Here is an 18933-nt window from a genome sequence, read left to right as displayed (position 1 = left end):
CTGGAGGACTGCCAAGTTCAAGGTTAGGCTGGGCAAGTTAGCAAGACCCTTTCTCAAAATATTTTACAAAGGTGTTGTGTCTGCCGAAAACTAAAAAAAATAAATAAATAAATATTAAAAGAGCTTCCAATATAGCTCAGTGGTGGAACACTTATCTATCATACACAAGGCTTAGAATCAATCCCCAGAACTTCCACTACCCTCCATGAACATAGAAATCCAATTTAAAAATGGCAAATGAAGTGAACAGATGTTGTTCAAAAAAGGTATATAGATGGTCAAAAGATATGAAAAGGTGTTCAACAACATTAATCATCAGGGATGGAAAGCAGTATGAAGGATCCTCAAAAAAATTAAAATAGAGTTATCATATGATCAAGCAATATCACTTCCAGGTGTATGTTCAGAGGAATTTAAATCAGGAACCTAAAGAGATCCCTACACTCCCATGTACATTGCAACATTATTCAAAGGGCCAAGACGTGGAGACAATATAAATGTCTATAGATAGATGAAATGATAGAGTTAATGTGGTATACATAAACAAAGGAATATCATTTAACCTTTAAAAAAAGCAAAATTCTGCTATTTGTGAAAACAGAATGAAACTGGAGGACATGATGCTAAATTCAATAAGTCACAAATAAAGTAATTCAGAAATACTATGTGATATCACTTATGGAAAATTTAAACTCATAGAAGCAGAGAGTATAATTGCATTTTTACAGAGAAGAGGAAAAGAAGTAGTATCCAAGGGTACAAATTTTCACTTATACAAGGTAAATAAGTACTAGAGATCTATTGTACAGCAAAAGGCCTATAGTAAATAATACTATATTATATTCTTAAATTTTTCTAAGAAAACAGGTCATCTGTTAAGTGTTCTTATCAGAAATAATAATGTTGTTGTGCAAAATACCATGCACAAGTTACTAATCCCAGGGGAGGATTCCCAACACTTATGCACATTACATATTGGTATTAGAGTTAACAAGGAAAGCACAATATAGTCAAGTATTGGATGGAGTAATGCTTTACTTACACAGAGAAGAGACAAAGAGTTTGGCTTCAATCATGTGTGTGGGTTTCACATGGCTACCAGTCTCTTCTGGCAGCTGACAGGACAATTTGCCTACAGCACACTTCTCACCTGCTGTAGAGAAAGGACTTCATCCCTTTCCCAGGAAAGACAGATATGATATCACTATCTGCAGGTACCATGTGATCCACACACTTCAAAAGATCAAAGAGACACATTAAGCTACAACAGAGAAAGGAATTATCACACATGTGATAAGCCTAGCACAGGTCATCTGGATTATTTATCCCTTAGTAAGGAAGTTTTCTAGGCCCAAGGTCCGTACTTACATGCATTTGTGGGAGTCAAAAAGACTGTGGGCATGAGACTGCCTTTCCCATAAAATAATAATAATAATTATTATTATTATTAAAATTATTATTATTATTATTTTCTTATTATTAAGAGGGAAGGAGGAAATTTTAAAAGTAAGTTACTGGTTTTAATAATCTTAATCAAATATCCACTGTAATTGGAAAAGAAAAAACTCTAAAGAACATTTCTTTTCAAGCTCCATTTGTTTGGAATATCAAGTAAAATAATAAACATCTAATTTGACTATATTTTGGCATTTCATATGAAGGAACTAAATTAAGTAAATTTCTGTCTTTACTGTGTTATAATGTATTCTGATGGATTGCTTATGCAGCTAGTATTAGGACAATAAATAATACTTCAATATTTTTATTTGATATATTTTAATATTTATTTTTAGTTGTAGTTGGATACGATACCTTTATTTTATTCATTTATTTTATGTGGTGCTGAGGACTGAACCCAGGACTTCACACATGGTAGGCGAGTGCTCTACTTCTAAGCCACAACCCCAGCCCTTATTTGATATCTTTATATTGTTAAGTGTACTAGCAAAATTCTAGAGAATATTCAAAAAATGCCTCTATTCTTTCTGTCCAGATGCTGTTGATCAGAGTAAAAAAAATCCTATTGGATCAGATTCCTCTACAAAGGGAGGTATTTACATTACCTTTTAAATTAAAAGAACCATTGATTCCCACACAAAAATATAAAAATTAAATGAAAATTAAAAATTTGGTGTTATTGTAAAATTATCTTTTTTTTGTAGTGTTAGGGCTCAAACACAGAGCCTAGTACATACTAAGCAAGTGCTCTACCACTGAGCTACATCCCCATCCCATACTATATCCTTTTTCCAAACTTTGAGAAAAATTCATAATGCTTTTTTACATTGTCTTCTAAGGAACATATGAATGGAAAGTTAATTGGCTGAAATCCACATATTTCATCATTGTGAAATATTTTTGTTGTGGTTAAAGAATATATTATGAATAATAGCATCACTTTCTAAATAAAATATGAAGTATAATATTCAAGGATTATATATTTTATATTTGGATTTCACAGTTGAAATGCTATCAAATGCCTTTTTAAAATTTTGTTTATTTATTTATTTGTTCTAATCAGATATACATGACAGCAGAATATGCTCTTTGATTCATTGTACACACAAGGAGCACTGGCTTATTTGGTAGAGTATTTGCCTTGCATGCAAAAGATCCTGGGTTCAATCCTCAGCAACACACACACACACACACAAATATATATATATATATATGTATAGGTATATGTATGTATATATACAATATTGTATATTATATTGCAATATTATATATTACATTGTATATATATACATATACATATATATTACATGTGTGTGTGCGTGTATATATATATATGTGTATATATATATATATATATGTGTGTGTGTATATATATATATATATATATATATATATATATATATATATATATATAATGGCTTTTATAAAAATAAAACATAATACCCAGTAGCTTTTTTAAAGTTCCAGTCGATGACTTTGTAATACATGGAAATTAAAAGTCTTCTACAGGTTGGGGATACAGCTCAGTTGATAGAGTGCCTATCTTGCATACACAAGGCCCTGGGTTCTAATCCCCAGCACCACAAAAATAAATAAATAAATAAATAAACAAATAAATAAATAAATAAAAGTCTTCTATGTCTTTATTCAATATTTAAGATTATATTTAGTAACAAACTTGATAAATATAAAGAGATAATTTTAAAACCACAAAATCATACACTTTTTTGTAACTTACCAAATTTCTCATTCCTCATTCATTATTTTTCAGGAGTTCTAGCATTGATCTGTGAATATTGGGGGAAGTTTTCTTAACTGACACCTTTTTCAAAGTAGCCAACATTCCAAAGCTATAATTAAAAATTTGAACTAAATAATGTTAACAAAGCCCTGATTTTATTTCTTCCAACATATAGAGATGATTGAGACATACTCAGATAACACAGGAAAATGTGCTTATGCCATAAAAAAAAAAAAAAGATTTAGTGAAAAGGATTTTTAAATGGCTATAACATATTTAAGTTTTTCTATTATTATAAAATATGAAAATTGATGAAATTCCTGCTAAATTATAATAAAAATTAATAATGAGCTCCAAGAAGTGCAAAATAGCATGTGAATTTAAGGGAAAAAAATGCTAAATCTTCTTACAACTCGCAAGTGCTAAGACTTGATTTGAGTTGGTATTAACTAACTAATGTTGGCACTTTCAACAGGAAAGTACTCACTGTGGCTGTACTAAAGCTGAAACTAACCTGGGATGAACTGTGGCTGCTCCATTCACTGGAATTTCCTTTAGGGCTTTCTCTTCTAGATGATTTCCAAACACATGTGTGGCCAGTTTCCTTCTGTCACATGAGCCAAATGTCATCATGAAATGATCTTCCTCCTCTATTTTGTAAACTGAAGAGCAAAGTTAGTCTTGTTTAAACTAAACGAAGGGAAAGGAGGGGGAGATAGGAATAGGAAAGACAATGAAATGAATCGGACATAACTTTCTTATGTACATATATGAATACACCATAGTGAATCTCACCATCATGTATATCCACAAGACTGGGATCCTAATTAAAATAAGACATACTCCATTCTTGTATAAATGCATCAAAATGGATTTTACTGTCATGGATACCTAAAAAGAACAAATAAAAAATAAAACTTTAAAAAGAAAAAAAGTAAATGGCTTCATTTTGATATAATGCTATAAAGAAATGAGATTTGAAATTCTGTTAATTTTGTTACTTTTGTGATAGATTTACATGTGGGATATTTAAAATTGCTTATTAAATATTTGCCAGTAAATAGATGGATCTGGAGACTATCATGCTAAGTGAAATAAGTCAATCCCCAATGAACCAAAGGTCAAATGTTTTGCTGATATATGGAAGCTATAGCACAATAAAGGAGGGGAGTTGTTCAGTAGAATAGATGAAGGGGAATGAAGGGAAGGGAGCAGGGATAACAATAGGAAAGACAATAGAATGAATCTAATATAATTCTCCTAAGAACATACATGAAAATACCTAAGTGAATCCCTTCATTGTGTGCAAGTATGAAGTCCTAATCAGAATAAGACATATTCCATGCTTGTATGATTTTATAAAAATAAATTTTACTGTGATGTATATCCAAAAAGAATAAATTAAAATTGCATAGTAAAGAAAGTTTTGCCTCCTTTCTTATAGCTAGTGTGTATAGATTTTAAGATTATCTTCAAAGTACTGTCATTATTTTTCCATAGTAGTAAATTTAGCAGTCATATTTTATAAGGACATAATGAATTTCACATACAAAATGTAGGCTTTATGACATTTATAATTCTTAAATGAGAGGTGTGAGTATAAATGTTCTAGGATCACATTAGGTAGAAAATTCATTAAATAAAAGACTGCAATTCAGAAAAAATTAAAATAAAGCCCATTTCATAATTGTTTTTCAATGCTCTACTGCAGTTTAATCAAACCTAATTCTCAGAAGCCTGTCGAAATTTCAGTTTTGAACACTTTTGTTCAAATATTTATAGCTTAAGTGAAATTTCAGATTTTGATGAAATAAAATTTTTGATATTCTGTGTATTTCTTTCCTCTTATCAAATTTGTATCGACACACAGAAATCTATACTCCTTATTCTGGAAAATCAGTGATATACACACTAGAACTCTGTTATACATTGGTTTTAATAATTTTCCATGTAGATCTATATTTGAACATAAGGACAATAACCATCATATAATATACTCTCAAAATATATATATATATTTAATGGGATAATGAATTGTACTTATGCATACTATCTCACAGTATCTCATATATAAGGTACTCAATAAATAACTGCTGATTAGTGACTTATTAGACAAATATTTTTTAAAATGGTCTTAATGGACTTGAAGATTGTTGGTGTTTTTAGGTTTCCCTTAAAGTTTTATTGGGGGAGGGTACCAGGAATTGAACTCAGGAAAACTTGACCACTGAGCCACATTACCACCCCTATTTTGTATTTTATTTAGAGACAGGGTCTCAGTGAGTTGCTTAACACCTCACTTTTGCTGAGGCTGGCTTTGAACTGGCGATTCTCCTGCCTCAGCCTCCCAAACCACTGGGGTTACAAGCATTTTGTTTTATTTTTAAATACTGAACTAAGATATTTTCTTTAGAAATATTGATAGCTTAGAGGATTTTGTATATTTTCAAATATAAGCAATTAACAAGAATGAGGAATAATTTTAGTTGCTGATGTAGAATTCCTATCAAATGTACAAATATAGTGTAATTCCTGGAGAGTTATTTGCACTTATTCATTAATTTTTCACTTTTTTTTGTTACCTTCCATCTAGATTTGTCTCAGTGAATGGAAAATACAAAATAGAAATGACTATGGTAAGAGTTCTTATGATTAGGTTCTCCTGGCATTACTTGGCTCATTATTCTCTCTAGTGGCAAAAGAGATTATGAGTAAGGAGCTCCAAGAAATCCGTTTCTCCAAAGATCAGGGGATATTGGTCTTTTCACAATCCTAGTTACCTGCTCCAACTGAAACAAATACAGGTAAAATTCAGTCCTAGAATGCTTTACATGAAGAATTATAAGCGTCCCTTTATCATACATATCTTTGTGGGGGATTTTGTCTTAAACATAATAGAATAGCCACTATTCTATTATGTAAAGGAAAAAGTTCTCAACAGATATGAGAGATAGCATAGTCTGAGGAAGGAATGTTAAAACCAGAGAAGTGTGGTCCAATAAACATATAAAGAATGTTTATACTTTTAAAGTATATAAGTTTATACTTATATAAGTATATAAACTTATATAATTTTGTTTTTTAAATAAAGATAAGAGCCATTTGTTTAATTTTAAATTTTCTAGTAGCCACATTTAAAAAGTTAAAAGAAACTAATTTTAGTGTTTTCTTTAAGCAAAATATTATTCATCATGTAATCAGTATTAAAATCCTAATGAGATACTTTAACTTCTTGTACTATGCCTTTAAAATCTAGTTGTTATTTTAATTTCATGGTACATCTCAATTTGTATGCCAAATTTTATATGGCTAAAGTAAAATTTAATCCTATCAAACAATAGAGTTATGTTTAACAGAAAAATGTTTTATTTTGTTGCAGTTTTAAAACTAAAATTTATATTAATTAAATTAAGAATTCTGTCCCTCATTCCCACTAGCCATACTTCAAGTGTTTAACAGCCCAAATGACAAGTAAGTGCCATATTGGTCAGTGCAGATTTAGATCATTGATGACAAGATGAAGAGGCCTCTGGTAATTTAAAAGGAAATGAGAGGATCAGAAATGTGTATATAATTCTGGGTGTGCCTGAGGATGTCAAGAAAGAGGAACTGATCATATGCTGTCTTCTAAAAAGTGAATAAATCACAATATTGGTAGCTTATGAAGGATAATTATGCTTTATCAATTATTATTTAACTGAATCCACCATCTTTATATACTTATGAACAAAAAGACTCTTCCTTATTTCTCTACTTATATTAGTAAAAATATGATTATATAACCTCCATGGAAACCTAAGTTATCAGTCCTGCTTTCTCTCTCATCTCTACTTATCTACTTACCTATCTATCTATTTCCCTAATGAGCACCAAGTAATATCCCTCATCAAGTATTGTAGATGTATAAAAAATCTGTGCCTTCCTTTTCAATTCCACTGACACTACTGCAATCCTGGCTTCATTCTACATCATATCACAAGTCAATTGCTACAAAAGCCATTTTACTCTCTCATTCCAGCCTTCCCAATAATCCTCATTGTACAATTTCATTAAATTTTCCTTTCTAAAACAAAATTTTCATGATATGACTCCTCCGTTAAAACATTCATTGACTCATCTGTGTTCACAATAAACAACATATTATTCTTTTGTTTTTTCCAACTTTTCATCATTTTGGTACCAATTTAAACTTTTTTTCTTCAACTGTTTAACATTATTTTTCTATGTCCTCTTATCAATTGCAATTTCATCAAAAATCATGGCTTTATATTACTGTTCTCATAGAAGCCTCAATGTAATGTTGTATTTTGCACAATTAAGTTCATTAAAGATTTATTTATGTGAATCTGTAGCTTACAAATTACCTTCTTATCTTTTTCCTGGATAGGAACATAAGTAGTTTAGATCACAGAGACAAATAAATTTCATAGTCTATACATGATTCATGCTTACTACTCAAATCATTTTGTTATATTAATTATACTAATTGGTAAGGTCACTAAGGCAAATATATTTTTAAACTCACAACCAACATGATAAAAACAACCCTCAGAAACAGACTTATTTTTAATCTATCATATAACTGTTTTTTAAACTGCAAAGAATTTTTAATAAACCAGTGCTTGAAAAGAAGCAAAAAGAAAAGAAGTTAATATTAAAACCTACACCAAAATCAAAAGAAGTATTGGCAGCTTCATGCCACCAACAACAGATATTAAATGTCTTACATTGAGAGCACAAAGTTGTTTTCTGTATTTTTCTAGAAAAGGGTGTTGAAAGATAAATCGTTGGTTTGTTAATTTTGGTTTTTGAGGGTATGAGGGATAAACCCAGGGGCTCTCTACCATTCATCTATACTCCCAGGCCTCTTCATATTTATTTTGACACAGGGTCTGGCTAAGTTGCTTAGGCTGGCCTCAAACTTGCTGTCCTGCCTCAGCCTCCCAAGCAGCTTGATTGCTGGTCTGCACCACTCTGTAAACCAAGATAAACAATTTGAACAAATTTCTTCAATAAAACCCATGTACAAATAAAATTTATTATCTTTAAGAAAAGTAGCATTTACAGGGCTGATGTTGTGGCTCAGTGGTAGCGTACTCGCCTAGTATGTGTAAGGCACTGGGTTTGAGCCTCAGCACCACATAAAGATAAATTAACAAAGCTATTATGTCCATCTACAACTAAAAATTTTTTAAAAAGCAAATTATTTAAAAAATAAAAGTAGCATTTAATCTTTGAAAATTCAAGGAATAAATAGGAAAGAATATAATTATGAATTTTTAGAAGGAAGTTGATTTAGGGAGTTAAAAAATGTAGTCACAGCATTAAATTTTCTTCATGTTTAACAATTTATTTGACTTTTATTATTTGTGTATTCATCTTAGTCCTTGACATACTCATTTGCTAGACATGAAAAATAGTGGTTATTTAAGAGGTTTTAATGAATAACATTTTTGAAATATCTCTTATGAGTACAAATATTTCCAAAGCAAAGAGAGAAAACTTTGAATGGGTGAACACAATGAAATTCCAAGCATTTCTCCAAGTTTTTTTTAAAGTATGTCTAACTTTTTTTTTCACTAAATGAATACAACCACTTATAAAATGTATGTGTGTTTGTGTGCACGCGTGCGTGTACTAGCACACACACAATATAGAAACATTTGATAGTGGCACATTTTTAGTGCACTTCCAAAGTGCTACAATAACTGTCATCCACAGACATCTACATGCAAACACTACTAGACTAGTACACCAGAGCAAATAAGACTTATTAGCAGAACTTCCTGGCAAAAACTTTTTTAAAAAATGGAAACAATGAAACAAAAATCGACTTCTCATCTGAACTGTATAGAAAATAACCTCCTTTAAGATCTGAATCATATATACACAAAGGATTATCTAAGCTCTGAAAATAACTTCTTACTGTACATATAGTACTGTAGTGTACACTTGGCAAATGAGAAAAAAAAACTGTAAGAAAATTTTCCATGAGGAGAATGTCTGAGGGATAGTGGTAAAAAGGAGATTTATTCATTAAAAAATATGAAAGAAAGGACTAGAATGCACAGTCAAGGAAGTGGAGTGGGGAGGAAATAAGCAGATGGTAAAAGAAACTTTAAAGGAAAAGAGCAACAAGTTACAAAACAGGAATGAATCATGAAAGTTGTATGGGTAGACAGGGAGAGGTGAAAAGAATGTCTCTTCCTTGTTTGAAGCTATATATAGAATTGTCAGTAATAGCCAAAAGCCAGTCAGTATGTGAGTTGGTTAAACTATAATTTGAAACACAATACAGACTTTGCAACAACTACTTTACAAGGTTGCTTTAAATGACAAGACACAAGTTGTGAAGGTGTTCCACAAACTGCAAATTCTGTAAACAGAATTTACACAATATTCAGATCCAATCTTTCCTTTCCTCCAGCTCTTAGAAACTATAAACAATGAACTCCCCAGACCACAGTCCTCTGCTCCATTATCAGATTTTCATGGAACTGTAGGCTCCACAGTCACTGAGAAGCCTGACATCAAAAACAGCAAAGATGTTGACAAACTGATTGAATCCAGACATATGCAGATAAATATGTGAGCAATGTCTCTATTTCTGGCATTTCCACAACAATTCTGGGGAGAAAAATCGCTCAGTGCAAGGTATAGAATTTCCTCTTCCTACTTCTCCTAAACAACATAAATTTTTATTGTCTGCACAAGAATAGGATTAATATCACATTTCTCCCTTACATCAGAAGAACTTGTAGAGTCAAAAGATAATATAAATTCACCAAAATATGCCAAAACACATAGTATATTTACTTATATGTTGGGAACTGGAGCAGAAGAAAAGTCTAAGGTTGTTATGTGCATGCATTCATTGTATGATCATTTAACAGCTAGAAAACTGAGGCTCAGTGATACTAACTTATTCAAGACCACTTGTCCAATACCACGGAGCACAAACTGGAAACTGTTTCATGACAAAGACCTGGCTGGCAATTCCACAACACAACCTCTCATCAAGAAAAAAAGCTCAGGAAAATAAAAAGTGATAAAAGCCAACATATTTTTTTTTCCTTTTTTTTCTTATTAGTTTTCTCTCTAGTTAAGAAAATATTTTGGCATTTAATACTATTTCTTCTAAACTTTTGAACGTGCTTCAAGCAGCATTTCCTCTTCCCCTAATTGTTGGTAATTCTACAAGAACAATTCATCATATCAGAATCAAAATTATCATGAATTAATCCATTGATCATCAGCAGCTGATAGAATCACAAAAAGGGAGAAAACCAGACATTATGAATACCTAATAGAAGAACACATCATGAACCATGAAACATTCATGCCCAAAAAGTCATTTCAATCTGATAGAGTCTCATAGAGCTAACTACTAAACTGAGAAAAGAAACTAGAGAAAAGTGAACACTACCACAAGGCTGTAATCAGCAAAACAGACTGAAGCAAGTTGTTGATATGAAATAAATTAATAATTCCAATGAATAAAATTGAAATAAAAAAGATTGTAGAAAGAGAACTGTAGATGAAAAACATACTTGAGACTTATCTAAATTCAAAATTACAAAAAAATAATAAAACAAGTAGTATTTATGAGAAAATTGAAAGTTGGAAAATGTGGCTGGATATTTACTGATATTAAGGAATTACTGTTGATATGAAGGATGATGATGGATTTTTTTCAAAAGAGGCCTAAACCGTTTAAACATATTAAATACTATGAATAAATGAATTCACACCTGGAATTTGCACAAAATTAATAATAAAAGAGGAGGAATGTGCAGGAATCAAATCATTTATAAGTTGAAGTTCTTTGCAAAGTAAATTGATGATCATTATAATATAACTTAATTGTATAGATGCTTAAAAAATTAATGTTATCATTGAAAGGTGTCCCAAACTTTTTAAAGAAAGGATACATTATAAAGGAATAAAAGCACTGAAAAGAGCTTAGAAACAATGCATTCAAAGCACATCATTTTATAAATAAGGAAATTAAGGCTCAGATAGGTTAAGTGACTTGCTCAGGGTCACAGAACTTGTCAGTTCCAGACTCAAGATCAGAATTTAAATCTCCAAGCTTGTAGTCCAGGGATGTGTTCTTCTGCAAACCCTTCAGTCCAGAAGACCCTCAAAGTTGAGTGTTAATAAAGTAAGCCACATGGCAAGTAACAAATAGACTTGATTCATACCAAAAATGGGCTGCCAGTCACTGTGATAAGATCTGTTTCTTTCTGAGAACCATGGTTTCCTGCTGGATTAGGGAATCCAAACTGGGTTTCTTCCTCCTGTCCAAAGAAGTCAGAGTCAGGATGTACATTCCAATCCGCTTTGGTTGGTGTCAGTAGTTCTGAAACACTGTTTTCACAAAGGGTGCTCGAAGGAGTCAGAGCTTCTGTGTCCACTGTTAACTTATTGCTGGGTGTCAAAGTTTGGGGCTCTGGACTCGAGTTTTTCATTGCCAAAGAACCCAGAGACCCCAGTGGCCCGACGCTTACACTGGAGACATCATCCATATCTAAGGGGCCCTGCTGAAAAGCAGCAGCTGTCGTTCCAAAAAAGAGAGAGGTATCCAGGCTCTGAGGAAGGTCACTGGTGGCCATCAAGGCCCGAGGGTCCACAGCCTGCCCTAGAGAATTATTATTGTTGGCAGGCAGATTCCCTGCCAGAGTGGAGCTCACAGAAGCCACATCAATAGTCAGGATTCCAGAATTGACCAATGCGGTGTCCAGCACTGCAGCAGAACTCTTGCCAGGCACATCAGAGAAGAAAGACACTATCTCTGCATCGCTGAGATCATTCTGTCCCTGGCTGGTAAGCTCACTGCTGGGCGTGAGAGAATTTGCAGCTTCGAGCTGAGCTAAGAGATCCTGGCCAAGGTTGTGCCTTTTGGCCATGTGGGTCTTCATGCTGTGCTTGGATGTGAAGAGTTTATTACAGGTGGAGACGGGGCAGCGACTCTTCCAAGTCTCCACATCCTGCAGGTGTTTCTTGGAGTGAATGTAGAGACTACTACGAGCAGAAAACCTGGCACAGCAGCCTTCCACAGGACACACGAAAGGTTTTGTGCCCAGGTGGGTTATGCTGTGGCCTTTCAGATGCTCGGCTCTTGTGAAAGATTTCCCACAGCCTTCTACAGGGCACGTGAACCTCCGGTCATCATCGTGCTTCCTTTTGTGCCTTAAGAGTTTGGACATGCTGGTGAAATTCCAGCCACAGCCCTCAAAGTCACAAAGGAAAGGTCTCTCGCCTGTGTGGCTCCGCAGGTGAATTTTCAGCCTACAAGCCTTGTCATACTGTTTACTGCAGCCAGGGAAAGAGCAGGCAAAGAGTTCCTGTTCCCTGAAATGGGCGCGGTTATGGGAAAACAGGGCACTCACGGTAATAAACGTCTTCTTGCAGCCGGAAAACGCACACTGGTAGGGCCTCTCTGGCTCGAAGTGGCTGCGCTGGTGGGCACTGAGCTTAGCCTGCGTGGGGAAGCTCTCCTCGCACACCTCACATTTGAAGGAGTTCTCCTGCTCATGGCCCTTCATGTGTGCTTTGAGGTTGTACACAGTGGTGAAGCTCTTGCCACAGCCCTCCACCGGGCAGCCGAAAGGCCTTAGTTTGTCATGCGACTGCAGGTGCCTCTTGAGCTTGTAAGATGTGGTGAAGGTCCAGCCGCAGCCGCCCAGGGGGCACTTGAAGGGCCTCTGACCCTGGCTGCTGCTGTGCGTCAGCAGGTGCACCTTCAGCTGGTGTTTCTTGGCGAAGGTTTGTCCGCACTGCGCCTCGGGGCACAGGTACAGCACCACGCCTGGGGCCGGGCCCAGCGGCCCGCGAGGGCTCTGGGCGGCGGCCCGGCCCTCAGCCTCCTCCTCAGGAGCCGGGGCCGGTGCAGGTTCCGCCGGCTCGGCCAGCAGGAGCTCGGGCGGCAGCTCTGGGCAGTCACCCAACTGCGCGGTGTGCGGGAACCCGGCTGGCGGAGGGGCAATTAGACCCCCAGGCTGCGGGAAAGGCGCGACCCCCGGCTCCCAGGCCGGCAGCGGGGGCGTGGTCAGGGTGAGGACGCCGTTCTCAAAACGCAACAGCAGGTCCTGGTTATGGATAGTGATGGTGCCTGCGAAGGCCGCCCCGTGGCCCGGGCCTGAGGCTGGAGCCGGGATCGGGATCGGGATCGGGACCGGGACGGGGACCGGGACCGGAACCGGGGCCGGGCCCGGGGCCGCGGACAGGCAGCGGGGGCCCAGCGCAGGGCGGCCCGCAGGGTTCGCGCCGCTCTCGTCCCCCTGGGGCCCCAGGCCCGCTTCGGCCTCCTCCCTCCACACGGGCCCTTCGGCCTGATCGGTGCCCGAAGTCTCCACGTCGCCACCCACCGGGTCAAGCAGCACCAGGAAGAAGTCGTCGCCGCCGCCGCTCGGGTGATTCGGCCGCGGCGCCAACGGGCTCGGGCTTGGGCCCGGGCCCCGGCCCCGTGAGGCCCTGCGGGCCTCCTCGCTCCGCAGCACGGGCCCGCCATCTTGGGCCCCCCGGAGCAGTAGAAGGCGCCGCGCGGGGGCCTGACCAGCCGGCGGGTCAGGGCCTCGGTGGACCCCGCCGCCGCCCGCGGGGCAATAACCGCCGCTGCCCTGTCTTGTCCCGCGAGCCGGGAGCAGCCTCGGGATTTCCATCTCTGCGTCCGTGAGGCTCGGCTGGAACCGGAGCCGCGGCGGAGGCGCGACCCCGCCCCCTGCCGCGGGCCCGAACACGTTCCTGAGAGGGAAAAAAAAAAAAAAGTGCAATGCGCAGAAAGTGGCCCTATCAGATATTAAAACGTATTTAACGCCACAGTGATTTAAATATTCTGGTACTGGGTTTCTGGAACAAATAGGAAGCCCAGACTCAGAGCCTGATGTGCATAAATAAGTTCCACAGTTTATATTAGTAAGTAATCAAGATGGTCTTTTGAGGTAATTAGGAAATGACAGCTCATTCAGTATTGGTTCTAGAGTACCTAGGTTTCTATCCGATAAAAGCAACGTAAATATACAACCACATTGTATATACCTAAATGAACACACCCCAACCTCTCCTGGCAATAGGCATGTTGCTTAATACATTTTGTGGATTAAAAATTATTGACCGGCTGACTGGCTGGATGGATTGAGGGATGAGAGAAAATTTCTGAGAAAATGAAGTATGTGTCACCATTAAATTACCACAGTGCTAGGATTTCTGTTGCAGATGCCCCTACCCAAACTTCTATACTCTGAATTATCTTAAGCAAGGTCCTGGGAAAATTTTTCCACATAGGATTTTGTCAGAGAATAGAATAGGAGATGGGGCCAAAACACATTAGCACCATTCTGCTTAGAAATGCTAAGCCTGGAGAATGACACAATATATGCTGGGATCTGGAAAACCTAATCTGCACCTGGGTTCTCCCTGTACAGTGCTCAACCTAAACCAACTCTTTGCCCTTCCATCATCAGTTACCATTATCACCATGATAAAGCTCATGTCCAATTTCACAACACAATGAAGATATTCTTTGGTTTACTCTAGTTTCTCCAGCACATGGATGCCTGTGGACTGACAGGAAATGCAGTAAACTGGGGTACCTGCTCTCATGGAAGTGTGGTTGCCCAGTCTTACTCTAATGACATGACCTTTGATGCCTAGTGATCTCATTAGTGATGATGATCCTCCAACTGATTTGCCATAGGCAGTTAACATAAATATAGGGTGAAATGTCTGGTAGGAGAAAGGTTTAGGGTGAGGATTAGGTATGGGGTACTTAGCATCTAAATAACCCTGGCCCCCCTCACCTTTGAGAGAGAGAGGACACTTGCTGGTCTCTGGACTGGAAAAATCACATTTTCTTCATCCATAACAATTCAAACCTCATCAAGATTTATTTCTACAACCCATATTTTCCTTTCTGTTACATTTTTTCTTGGAGTAAGCATTTTTAAAATCTGAGATATATAAGACTGAATAAAACACACTGTAGGTTTAGATGATTTATACAAGTAACACCCATGTAAATCAGGAACCAGGTCAAGAAATGGACCATTGCCAGCCTTCCAGAACACAGCCACTTTATTCCTCCCAATCATAGCCCACATCGTCCCAGTGGATATATAGTCATTATCCTGATGTTGTGATAATCTTTTCAGTACTTTTCTTTATAGCTTTACCATTTTTGTATGCATCCCTAAACAATGCATTTTATATGAAGTTATGTAAATGTAATCACACTGCATGCTTCTTCTTTCAGCGTTTATTGTATGTTTATTGCATATGTAAGAGACCCATCCATGTTGTTCATAGTAGCTGCGGGTAAATCCTTTGTCTCCATTGTTGACTAGCGTCCCAGTCTATGCTTATAAACAGTGATTGTGATGTGATTATACCATTCCATTCTACAATAAATGGACACCAGGGTCATTTCTAGTTCTTGGCTGTTATGTCTGTTCTTGTGCATTTCTCATGGAACACATGGGTAAAAGCCTCTCCGGAGTATACATCCCAGAATAGAATCACTGATCCATAGGATATACATATATTCAGCTTACCAAAGCAATGCCAAATTGTTTTCTGTAGTGGTTGTGCCAATTTTCAACCGCACCAGCAGCCCATAGACATCCCTCTGGCCTACTTATTCACCTACACTAAATATTGCCAGCATTTAATCTTTGCCAACATGGCTGTGGACAATACCCCAAATATAATAAGCTTTATCACATTATTATATTTATAAACCTTTGGGGTTTGCTTTTCTGTGGGAGGACTGGACCAAATTTAACTCCTTCCACAAAATTTCCTATGCATTATCCATTTTGTGCTTACTGATTTAATGGGTTTGTTACCTATTTCAAATACCAGTCCATAAGTGTGGCTGTGCTATTCCCTTGTGTGTGTGTGAGTGTGTGGGTGCATGTGCGTGTGTGTTCACTTGCTTTGGGCTCTGTTTTATTGAACAGAAAATCCTAGTTATGATACAGTCAAACTGATCATTCTTTTCTTCATGGTTAGTGATTCAACTTTTTTTTTTTTTGGTACCAGGAATAATTGAACCTAGGGGTGCTTAACCACTGAGCCACATCCTTATATATATATATATATATATATATATATATATATATATATATATAGAGAGAGAGAGAGAGAGAGAGAGAGAGAGAGAGAGGAAGGGAGGGAGGGAGGGAGGGGACAGGGTCTCACTAAATTAGGCCTTGCTAAATTGCTGAGGCTGACTTTGAACTCACACAATCCTCCTGCCTCAGTCTCCCAAGCCCCTGGGATTACAGGCATGCTCCACTGTGCCCAGTTTAATACTATACTTTCTTAATATGTTTTAAGAGATTTTTTTTTTCTGTTTTAAGCAACACTGGGCCAAAAATTATTTTCTGTATCGTCTTCTAAAATTTACATGGTTTTGCCTCTCACAGGCATGTCTTAATCCACTTGCACTTGAAGTTTGTGTATGGTGGTGGTGAATAGGGTTCCTTTCATGTGGATATCCAGTTTTCTCAGTGAACTACTTGTTGAAAAGTCTTCCATTTTCTACCTGGTTTATGGTGCCATTAATTGAGTATCGACATATGGTTGGGCTAATTCCTATACACTCTATTATGTGTCACGGACCTATTTAAGTATTTGAAATACAACACTAACTTAATTACCAAAGACCAATATTCAACGCCTGTTGGGGTCCGGGAGAATGCCGCGTGGGTCGGTCGGCAATCTTCCTGGGAGCATACGGGGCATTGGCGGCAGTTTCAAAAATAAAGTTTGTTCCTGCTTGAGTGGCTCGTGATTTTGTGCCCAGCCAGACTGTGGCAATATTTGGATAGAATGAGTCAATTTTACCTTGGTCTCCAAATGTACCTTATCTATTTGGGGTCCATTTCATTGTACCTAAGTTATCAATTCATCATGGAAAGTTGTAGGCCCGAGGGTCTCTCAGGGTGGGATTCTAACTAGGACTGTGTTGATATTTTAGATTTGACTACTTTTCAGTACTACATGTTTGGTTCATGACTATGGCATATCTCTTCTTTTAATCATATATCTTTGAAGCCACGCTTGATGGCACATGTCTGTAATCCCAGCAGCTGTGGAGGCTGAGGCAGGAGGATTGTGAGTTCAAAGCCAGCCTCAGCAACTTAGCAAGGCCCTGAGCATCTTAGTAAGACCCTGACTCAAAATAAAACATTAAAAAAGTGGACTGATAATGTGGCTGACTAGTTAAACACCCCTGGGTTCAATCTCTGGTAATAATAACAATGATAACCATTAATAATAATAATTATAATAAAATAATAATAATAATAATAATAATAATAATAATAATAATATATCTCTTTGAGTGTGACTATATTTTATAACATTTTTCTGAACATGTGACATTTTATCCTAGGCATATCATATTTAGCAAATACTATCTTTGAATTTTTTGATTTTTGAATGTTTTTATTAGTGTCTTCTAGTTATACTTAATGTTGGGGTTCTATTAGACATTATCCTACATATGTAATACATAATTTGCTACCCTTGAGTCCTCACTACTTCTGCTTTTCCTCTTCTTCTCCTTCCCCTGTTCCTCTCCTCTACTCTCCTGGTCTTCCTTCTATTTATTTGTAGATTTTTTTTTTTAATTTGTGTTTTATAGACTTACATAAAGGCGAACTTCAGTGTGATGTAGTCATATATGTACATAGCATAATTTTGTCAATTTCACTTATTAAAATGTGTTGCTTAGAAATATATGATAGGCTTTCCTTTTTTATTTGTTCTTTTAGTTTTACATGACAGTAGAATGCATTTTGACATATCATGCATACATGGAGTATAGCTTCCCATTCTTGAGGTTGTTTACATGATGTGAAGTTATACTGGTCGTGCATTCATATATGAACATAGAAAAGTTATTAACTCGTTGTTAAGAATGATATTTGCTATAGATGTTGTGTTCTGTAGCAATCTGGATCCAATCACGACATAGAAAGCATACAGTCTGGACCAAGGAAGTCTAATACAACAAAAAAAGAGCTATAAAACTATCGTATAAGTTTTAATAAAAGATGGAAGCAGGGGCTCCATAAGAAAGACAATCTCAGAATGTGGGCAACTCCCCGAGACTGGAGTTCACACTTGATTGGAAAAGAATCTGCTGGATGGTGGAGAATTCCTCTGTTTTGCCAGTGCCAGAGGTGGAGTACAGAAACCGAATTGGTGTATAGTCACAGAGCAACTCCCCAGAGCATTGTAGTATGGGGATGGTGCATAGCTGGTGACACGTATATGGGGATGTGCAGTAGGAGTGAGGAGTCCTGGCTCAGTGAGAAGCCTGGAGTAAAAATGCCCTGTGGATAGTGGCTACAATTTGGTGGAGGTGGGGGCCGGGGGTGGAGGTGGGACCGGGATCTTGGTATCAGGAGTGCTGCAGTGATGGAAGGACTGCATAAAGCTGAGTATGTGGGGGGAGGTAAATATGTAGAGAGAAACTGTGGACAGATGACTTGAAACACAGGATGATCTTACCAAGAAAGCCACAAGAAACTGATCAACAGACCAAATCAGATCCACACAACTGCTGAGGGCCCATGTCTGTGACAGACCACCAAAAATATTCTCAAATCCACAACTGTGAAAGCCATTTATAAATCGTAGGAGGGCCAGTTAGTTTCTCTTTCAGTATCCCACCAGTGCCCTCTACTAAGAAAGCATAGCATACTGCTCTTTGGTGTTACTTT

General features: G+C 37.2%; 1 protein-coding gene across 1 annotated transcript; it reads right to left on the bottom strand.

The window, feature by feature from the left end:
* Window positions 1-9999: 9999 nt before the first annotated feature.
* On the bottom strand, window positions 10000-13922 carry Zxdb (zinc finger X-linked duplicated B). Its single transcript, XM_071606389.1, has one exon. It carries the CDS (start codon window positions 13861-13863, stop codon window positions 11398-11400), a length of 2466 nt encoding a protein of 821 aa, XP_071462490.1. The 5' UTR covers window positions 13864-13922; the 3' UTR covers window positions 10000-11397.
* Window positions 13923-18933: the final 5011 nt, after the last annotated feature.

The sequence above is a fragment of the Marmota flaviventris genome, chromosome X (assembly GCF_047511675.1).
Source record: "Marmota flaviventris isolate mMarFla1 chromosome X, mMarFla1.hap1, whole genome shotgun sequence".
Classification (NCBI taxonomy): Eukaryota; Metazoa; Chordata; class Mammalia; order Rodentia; family Sciuridae; genus Marmota; species Marmota flaviventris.
This window is presented reverse-complemented; position numbering and strand designations above follow the sequence as displayed.